Here is a 9859-nt window from a genome sequence, read left to right as displayed (position 1 = left end):
TAGTGTTTTAAGCTTAAGGTTTTCTCTATTCATTTTAGTTCTGTGTTTGCATAGGGGTAGTTTTGTAGACGTGGTAGGTCCATTGTTCTAGTGCCTGCTCGTGTTTCTGTTCTCGTAGTCACTCCTTTGAGTTATTTTTAGCTCTTGGGTTCGCAGCTTGTAGTCCTTCGTTCCTAATACCTTTTGCCTATAGTGGCGGTAGTGAACGATGAGAGAGTAAGGTCATGTCCTCGGGAGGGGCTGGGGGTAGGGTCCAAGGCAAGGGTGGGAAGGGGGGTAAGAAAGCCTCTAGGTTGAGAATTGGGTCTTGGAACATTGGAATGTTGACAGGGAAGTTGATAGAGTTAGCTAAGATTATTCAGAAGAGGAAGATCAACATAGCGTATGTTCAGGAGACTAGATGGAAGGGTACGAGATGTAGATGGGTTTAAACTATGGTACTCAGGGAGCGCATGAGGTAAGAATGGGGTTGGTATTCTAGTAGACAGGGACCTTAGGGAGCTTGTGGTTGAGGTTAGGAGGGTAAATGATAGGTTGATGAGTATTAAGTTGGTAATTGGTGCATACGCTCCTTAGGTAGGTTTGAACCAGGAGGTCCAGAAGCAATTTTGGGATGATTTGGACGAGATGGTGCGTCGTATCCCGCACACAGAGAAGTTGTTCATTGGCGGAGATTTCAATGGTCATATTGGGGCTAGTTCTAGGGGTTATGATGATGTGCATGGCGGGTACGGTTTTGGGGATAGGAATGAGGGAGGTAATTCACTGTTGGAGTTTGCTAGAGCTTTTGATCTAGTTATAGCTAACTCGAGTTTCCCAAAGAGGGAAGAGCACCTGGTCACTTTCCGAAATTCAATGGGCAAACTCAGATTGATTACCTTCTGTGTAGGAAATGCGAAAAGGTCTGTGCACTAACTGCAAGGTCATCCTGAGTGAGTACCTCATGACTCTGCATAGGTTCCTAGTTATGGACCTGGAGATCAAGAGGAGTAGGAGGAAGAGGGCGGGGTGTAGGCAACCTAAGATCAAGTGGGGTAACTTGACCAAGGACAAAGCTCAGGAGTTAGGGGAGAAGTTGTTGGTTGTGAGGGCCTGGATAAGTATGGGTTCTCTTGGAGGTCATAAAGGGTACTGGTGGTGGAATGGAGAGGTTCATGGTAAAGTGGAAGCTAAGAAAGCTGCTTATTTGAATCTAGTAGAGAGTACAAAAGAGGAGGAAAAAAAGACTTATCGGGAGTGTTACATAAAGGCAAAGAAAGAGGCAAAGTTAGCAGTTACGACGACTAAGAAAGCAGCATTTGCTCATTTGTACGAGGAGCTCGAGGGAAAAGGTGGGGACAAGAGGTTTTACTGGTTGGCCAAGGTGAGGAGAGGAAAGCCCATGACTTAGACCAAGTCAAGTGCATCAAGAATGAGGATGGTAAAACGTTGATGGATGAGGCACTCATTAGGAGAAGATGGCAGACATACTTCCATGAACTGTTAAATGAGGAGGGGGATAAATGTATTGTGCTGGGTGAGTTGGAACACTCCGAGAGTCGGCGAGATTTTGGGTACTGTAGGCGGATTACGGTAGAGGAGGTGGAAGGAGCGATGTGTAAGATGTGTAGGGGCAGAGCAGCGGGGCGGGCAGGTTTGGAGTGTCTCACTAGGTTGTTTAATGTTATTTTTAAGGCAAAGAAGATGCCCTAAGAATGGAGGTCGAGTACAATGGTTTCGCTTTACAAGAACAAGGGTGATATCCAAAATTGCAACAATTATAGAGGTATCACGTTATTGAGTGGCACTATGAAGGTTTGGGAGAGAGTGGTGGAAGCTAGGGTGAGGAGGTGCATGTCTATTTCCGAGAATTAGTTTGGATTGATGCCGGGGCATTCGACTACGGAAGCGATTCATCTGGTAAGGAGATTAGTAGAGTAGTATAGGGAAAGGAAGAAAGATTTATATATGGTGTTTATTGAACTTGAGAAGGCATATGATAAAGTTCTGAGGGAGCTCTTGTGGAGGTGTTTGGAGGTTAGCAACGTTCCGGTAGCGTACATTAGGGTGATTAAGAATATGTATGATGATGCTAAGACTCGAGTGAGGACTGTGGGTGGTGACTCGGACCATCTTCCTGTGGTGATGGGGTTGCACCAGGGATCGACTCTTAGCCCATTTTTGTTTGCCTTGGCGGTGGATGTACTATCGCGTCACATCCAAGGGGAGGTGCCTTGGTGCATGATATTTGCTGATGATATAGTATTGGTAGACGAGACGCGTAGTGGAGTTAACGCGAGGTTGGAGGTTTGGAGACAGACCTTGGAGTCTAAATGTTTCAAACTGAGTAGAACCAAGACAGAATACTTAGAGTGCAAATTCAGTGAGACCCATGATGCAGACGTAGAGGTTAAGCTTGATGCTCAAGTTATCTCCAAGAAAGCAAGTTTTAAGTATCTCAGGTCTATTATCCAGGGTAACAGAGAGATTGATGAAGATGTCACACATCGTATCGGAGCAGGGTGGATGAAGCGGAGACTCGCTTTCGGTGTTTTATGTGATAAGAATATGCTATTAAGATGTAAGGGTAAGTTTTATCGAGTGGTGGTTCGACCCGCTATACTATATGGGGCTGAGTGTTGGCCAGTCAAGAACTCCCTTATGCAGAAGATGCGATTAGCAGATATGAGGATGCTGAGATGGATGTGTGAGTGCACCAAGCGAGATAGAATTAGGAATGAAGCTATCCAGGAAAGAGTGGGAGTAGCCTCCGTAGAGGACAAGATGTAGGAGTCGCGGCTGAGATGGTTCAGACATGTTAGGAGAAAAAGCATTGATGCCCCTGTCAGGAGGTGTGAGAGGTTGGCCATGGAGAGTTTGAGGAGGGGTCGAGGTAGGCCTAAGAAGTACTGGGGAGAAATGATTAGGCAGGACATGGCGCTGCTTCAGCTCAATGAGGACATGACACTTGATAGGAGGGTGTGGAGGTCAAGGATTAAGGTAGAAGGTTAGTAGGTAGTTTATAGTGTTCACCGATAGGCTTAGTAGCATGCATTTCCCTTCATATTATTTGATTTTATTACGATATTTGGTTTTGTTCGCCTCATGTATTGTATTACGTATTGCTATTATTGGATACTATTTTCCTTCCTTGCTTCCCTCTTCTTCTTCTTGCCCTTCCTGAGCCGAGAGTCTATTGAAAATAACCTCTCTACCTGCCTTAGATAGGGGTAAGGTCTGCGTACAGACTACCCTCTGTAGACCCTACATATTGGGATCAAACTGGATTTTTTGTTGTTGTTGTTGTTCTTGTAATTTTCGTAAATGAAACCTATTAAGAGAAAGATAAAAGTTTAAAATATCAAAATTATACCTAAAAGAAATATTTATACTTAAATGGTATAGAATTCGGGTGTGGTCAAAAATTAGTTATTCACAATTAACACTTCTAATAGTGGATAAGTGGAAGGGGTATTTAATATACATATGGATAAAGGTATATATAAATATAAAAATTCTTAACAGGTTAACGGTTTATTCGATAATCCGATACCAATAAGTCATTAAGACACTTTTGCGGTTCGATTTTCGGTTTCGGTTCAATTTTGAACACCCCTAATTTAAAAGTAGAAGTTTCTGGATTTTACCCAAAAGAATCTTGAGCAAGCTTAAGCCCAACAAGTTCCCATTTGGATTGGTTTAAAAAAAGTAATTTTTCAGCAGAAATAACTTTTAAACCAAAAAATAATAAATTGGGGTTACCCGGCTTATTGCTTTTGACTTGTTTTAAGCAGTTTTTAACTTATTTTATAAACTTTTTTAACTTTGCTAAACACTAAAAAAATCTAATGTATGGGGTAAAATATGTTCATATGTAATGATCGCATGAGAAAGCGATACGTGGATCCGAAAACAGAAGATAGTCGGACCCGAAGAAAATGATCTCGCTTGACATCGGAAAGAATGATATTCATAAAGGCAAAAAATGCCTACCATCCGATTGCATTCAATGAAGAATATTCTATAACATTACGTGCATAATCCGTTACAGAAAAATGGTATTCACCGCCCACCGTTAGACATTCTTCAATGTCTTTCATAATTGTCATTTAAGAAGAGTTTGATCCTAGGATCTTGTTCCCTAGATGTAATAATAAATAGTGAGTTCAATTATCATTGAAAGGGAACGGATTTTCTAACAAGCATACACTATATTCTATCAAAAGCTTTATAACATTTGACTTTCTTCCTTATTTATAGTCCTTACTATCTCTGGAAGCTCTGCGCCGGGACTAAGATATCTTCCATTTTACTTCAATTTGAAGGTTAAGTCCTACATTTTGATTTAATTCATCTATTATTTTTGGATCAAATCTATTCACTTATCTATAAACTACATATAAATTTAACTGCGCTGTTTTACGAGTAAACAACTAAAAAAAACTTAAACATTGATTTGACCAGCTTAAAAGCCAATCCAAACACCCTCCAAATCTTAGTAATAAGCAACTTCTTGCGTTGCTTCGCAGTTGGATACTTAATGCATTTATTCAGCACACAATATCCATAAAAGCCAATTGAAGTATAATTTGTCAATATATATTACTTCTTCCACTTTAAATTAGATGAGGTAGTTTGAATCAATACGAATTTTAGGAAGAAAAAAAGAAGAAAAGACTTTTGAAACTTGTGGTCTTAAAAGTTTAAGGGTAAAGGTTTTGTAGGGCTATGACATTTGTGTGAGTATAAAAGCTTTTCATTAAGGGTAAAATTGGTAAAATGAAGGGTTTAAAATTGAATAATTTTACAATTATAGAAATGTGTCATTCTTTTTAGAACAGACTAATAAGGAAATTGTTCATCTATATTGAAAGTTTGAAACAGAAGGAGTATATTTTAACAGATAATTAAGAAACCGCAAATTATTTAATTGCAAATATATTGTGATTTAACCACGATAATACTTTCTTTTCCCTATGTGAATATTGTGTGATTATACATCACAAGTGATAAGAAATTAAGCAGATATTGAAAGTAAAGGCGTAGACATTTTAACTGTAAAATATGCAGAGTAAAAGAGGCCGAAATGTGGATAGAACTCTTGCTAGCTACTCCAGTTACCTTGTTATTCTAGAACTAGTAGTTCTTTTTGGAAATTGAATACAACTGTTAAATGTTTATAAATTCAATTCTTGAAATTTATGGAAATGGAGCAAAGTTTGTCGTTACTTATTTCTCCGACTGTGGCAATGGAGCAAAACCTAAAATCATAATTGTCCGGAAGTTCAACCCTTCCTTAAGTAAGTGTTGACGTAAGATTAATTTATATGGACTACTATTTAATTTGGTTGATGCAACTAACAAAATTTTCAATGTGTCGCTAAGTGACTTCATGAGTCCATTTATCCATGATGATGTACATTCTACATTTGAGGCATGGGTTAAAGAGTGTGTAAGTGCATCTTACATACATTCTCACATGTGAAGATACATACTTGGTCACTTCTGAATATACTTGCTTACTTGTGATTTATTTAACACTACATGTAGGACAATAATCCAAACAACAGTGTTAATCAATTTTTGAAAGATATATCTAGAGGACCTGCACCGATGGTTACAACTATGTCTAAGTATATTGTGAATGGTTACAAATTTCACACCGAGGAATGCTCCAAGTATAAAAATGGCAATAACAGTGGGGTGTGTATCAAAGGTAGTGAAGGCAACCAGGATGGAAAAAATGATTATTATGGTGTGATCAAAGAGATTCTAGAATTATCATATTCAGGTTGGCCAAATAAGAAGATCATACTTTTCCGATGCAAGTGATTTGACCCAACACCTAGAAGAAGTACAAATGTACACTCGCAATACAACATAATTGAGGTTAATAAAAAGAGGGAGTATGATCGCCATGATCTTTTTATAATTTTAGAAACAATTAGGCAAGTGTATTATGCTCCATAATCATTGCGGAGGGATAAGGCTGATTGGTTGGTCGTAATCAAAACTAAGTTTGTTAGTAGGGTGGAAGTTGAGAATGTGCTAGATGTTGCTTATCAAAATGTTACCTCAAGTGTTAACCAATGGTGGATGATCAGTTAGAAAATGACTTGGAGCATCCTCAACGCATATTAGAAGAAGTTGATATGGAGGAAATAACAATCATAGAAAATGAGGACGAAGAATCACCAAATGAAACGGAAATAAGTGAAGAGGAAGAATTTTCGAACGAGCAAGGATACTTCGAAAACGACTAGCATGTTAGTTTTTTCAAGCGCTCTCAACTTATATAGATTTATATTCTCAGTTCTAATATTTTCTTTAATTTATGCAGATGACCGGTATGGGTCGAGGTAGGTCTAGGAAGGATAAGAGACCTATTGATCATGATGATGGTGCTACACCCTCGCTTCGTTCCACTCCACACTTACATCGCTCCGCTGATAATGGCCGACAACAATCTTCTAGACAGACATCTTTTCTACCACATCCATCTACTCATCAGACTACCTACCGTTCGCCCTCCCAACAGTATTTTTACCATTCTGCACCACAGGGCTGTACCCCCTTCCTCCATATGATCCTGCATATGGTTATATGGCTCCATCGAGTCAGCAGTCACATGGCCATGTGGTGATATGCCCGTCATCTTCTCCATTTGCTTCATCACCAACTAGATCGCATCCATCTAAATTTTAGCCAGCCGGATCGCAGCAATGCTATGGATCACAGCAGGGGTCTAGATCGCAACAAGGGTGTGGACCATCTTCATCAGCGACCCCGTCTCCCTCTCTAGAGAGTTTGCCTCCTAGCATTTCTAGACTTCGCCTTTGGGATAGTAGAGCTGAGCCAAATACCCCCCTTCTCCACAAGCTTCAGCATCATCAAAGGATGATGATCCAGAGGAAGTGTGGTATGATCGTTATCATAGGATGATCATCAGGACTGAGGGCAATGAGTAAGATTTATTTATTACTTCTTTATTTTTGCTGAATTATAATAGCTACTCTTGTTTATTTAATGTAATTGTTATGTTGCAGGTTCATACCTAATCATCGGACTATAAAGATAATCACTGAACCTCTTGTTCGGTTGTATAATGCACCCTATGCGACTTGGAGTGACTTTCCACCGGAGCTCGTGCAGTAAATTTTCAACCAATTTAAGGTTTTAATGCAATTTTTATCTTTTTAAGCACTATATTAACAATATTTCCATCTAACGTTACACACTTCATTTGTAGACTAAGTGTGCCTGAGAGGAAAAGCATAATAGTGAAATTCTTGCAAATTTTGTGTTCAAATCCTAAGGCAGTGAACACAAAAGAAAGAAGCCTTCATGGGTTCTACCAGATTTATGGGAGGATCTGCTGAGGCAGTGGACCACCGAGAAATTTGAGAAGAGGAGTGAACAAGGAAGGAAGGCCCGAGCATATGAGAATGGTAGCTCTTTACATTGTCTGGAAGCAAGGAGCATGGGGACTACGAGGAGACTACTGGTAATTTCTTAAAATATTTACATCTATTTTTATCGAACTATATTTCTATATTTTAATTTAGTTAACACATTTTATTATATTTGTAAGAAAAAAAATATGGGGGGAAGATGACTCATGATGAGTTCTTCATAGAGACTCACACCCTCAAGAAGCAGACACCGATAGATCCATCTAAATGGGTCGAGGATCGGGCAGAGACTGCATATATGTGTCACGACCCTAAATCGGACCCGGTCGTGATGGCGTCTATCGTGAAACAAGGCCATCCAACACAAATTCCCAATCCATTTTTAACAGTTATAATAATTTAATTTAAATCATTAACAGATGATAAATCCCAAAACAAGGTAAAACATCTAAAACGCATAAATAAACACAGCCCGACATCGGGGTGTCACCAGTCATGAGCATCTAACATAAGTCTAAGAGTATGGAAAAAGGACTGCACAGTCTATTACAGAATCCAATACAAGAGAAAATAAAGATAAGAGGGAGAAGCACTGGGCTGCGAATGCCGAGCAGCTACCTAGTGAACTTCAACTAGCCCGCTGGAAGCAATCAACCCTCGCTAGCAGGACACGAGGCTCCTGTATCTGCACACAGGGTGCAAGGAGTAATGTGAGTACGCCAACCCAGTGAGTAATAAAAGTAAAGGCAGCTGAGCGATAAGAAAACATGTAAAACATAGCAAAATGCTACAAAGAGGCAGTAGAAAATCAATACAATGCAATAGAACAGTGAAAACTAGTAAAAACACCTCGGTTAAGTAAAAACCTCTTTAAAATATCATTTAACAGTTTAACAAGTGAATGAAAGCAGCGAGAAAAGATAAACACATAAAATCAGCCCCTCGGACACAATATCAACAAAATCAGCCCCTCAGGCAATAACATGGAACAACATCAGCCCCTCGGGCTATATCACATATCACACTGGGTACCCGCGCTCACTGGGGATGTACAAACTCCGGGAGGGGCCCGTTACTGCCCAAGCACAATATCAAGTCATCTTGTGGCATAATCAATAGGCTCTCGGCCTCATATCAAGCCATCTCGTGGCATAACAACTCAGGCACTCAACCTCATAATCATAAATTAGTGCAACACTGCTGCGACGTGCAGCCCGATCCCATAATAACCTCACAACACAGGCCCCGACACTACTCAATCAGAAATCTCTATAAGTCCCCCGGGCACAGTAAAATATGATGCTCAACCCAAATTATCATTTGAGATGTCAAAAACAGAGTAAACATGGCTGAGTTATGAAAACAGTAGAATATAGCATGAATGAGTGCAAGTATAAAGTCAAAACAATGAGAAATAGTAGTAAAAATCCCCTAAGGGTCCAAAACAGTTGGCACGAGGCCCAAATATGGCATTCAACCCAAAACATGATGATAGCAAATAGTTTTCAATCAAATATGCAGTAAAACAGTCATACGGAATGGACTAAATCACAATCCCCAACGGTGCTTGACCCTATCACCTCAAAATAGCACAACGATGTGAAATCCGGGGTTTCTTACCCTCAGGACAATATTTACAATCATTACTCACCTCTATTCGGTCCAAACTCTAGCCCGCGATGTCTTTGCCTCTCGAATCAGCCTCCGGATGCTCCAAATCTAACCAAAATCAGTGCAAAACCATCAAAATATGCTGAGGGAACAAAGACCACTTGAAAGTAATCAAATTACAACACAAATCTCAAAATTAGCCAAACCCGACCCCCGAGCCCACATCTCGGAATCCAATAAAAATTAAATCAATAGATTCCTTATCACTCCCCGTGTTCATTCATATCAAAAGCACCAAAATCCAACCACAAACGACCCTTCAAATCCCTAATTTTAGGTCTCCAATTACAAGCCCTAGGTCTTCAATATTTAGGCTTAAATTCTACAAATTCCATGATTAATTAGGTAGAAATCACATTAGGATTGAGTATTAAGTCTATAAATCTTACCTCCAAGTGTTCCCCCTTGATTCCCTCTTCAAAAATCTCTAAATCGCCCAAAAATGGTGGAACTTAGTCTAAAAATCGTGGAATTGGTCTTTTAAATCATTCTGCCCAGCTATTTCAAATCCTTCTTCGCGAACACAGTCCACGCCTCGCGTTCGCGAAGAAAAAATTTAAGTTGACCAGAAATCCTCTTACGCGAACGCGATTCCTCAGCAACTCAAACCTTCGCAGACACAGCATCACCATCGCGAATGCGTTGAACACAGACCCATTCCTTCACGAACACGGGACCCTCATTGCGAACCCAAAGACCAACAATCTTGCCTCACATCCCAACCCTTCGCGAACGCGAGGGCCCACTCGTGAACGTAAAGGCCAAAAGCCTGCAACACCAACGACAAATTTTTCTGC

The 9859-nt window shown here is 40.0% G+C and overlaps 1 protein-coding gene across 1 annotated transcript; it reads left to right on the top strand.

Annotated features, from left to right (window-relative positions):
• The first annotated feature begins 421 nt into the window (after positions 1–421).
• Positions 422–1390, top strand: LOC138890155 (uncharacterized). The gene is made up of 3 exons (XM_070173518.1): positions 422–457; positions 577–902; positions 958–1390. The coding sequence occupies exons 1-3, from the start codon at positions 422–424 to the stop codon at positions 1388–1390; spliced, it is 795 nt and encodes a 264-aa protein (XP_070029619.1).
• The last annotated feature ends 8469 nt before the right edge of the window (positions 1391–9859 follow it).

Source organism: Nicotiana sylvestris, chromosome 4 (genome assembly GCF_000393655.2).
Source record: "Nicotiana sylvestris chromosome 4, ASM39365v2, whole genome shotgun sequence".
Lineage (NCBI taxonomy): Eukaryota > Viridiplantae > Streptophyta > Magnoliopsida > Solanales > Solanaceae > Nicotiana > Nicotiana sylvestris.
This window is presented reverse-complemented; position numbering and strand designations above follow the sequence as displayed.

What these genes read in the sequence shown, in the direction of transcription:
- LOC138890155 (XM_070173518.1), top strand. Translation starts at nt 422, where the DNA reads ATGGGTTTAAACTATGGTACTCAGGGAGCGCATGAG. An exon ending in GTACTCAGGGAGCGCATGAG is followed by an intron (nt 458 to 576) that starts GTAAGAATGGGG and finishes TACGCTCCTTAG; the next exon opens with GTAGGTTTGAACCAGGAGGT. An exon ending in TGTGTAGGAAATGCGAAAAG is followed by an intron (nt 903 to 957) that starts GTCTGTGCACTA and finishes GACTCTGCATAG; the next exon opens with GTTCCTAGTTATGGACCTGG.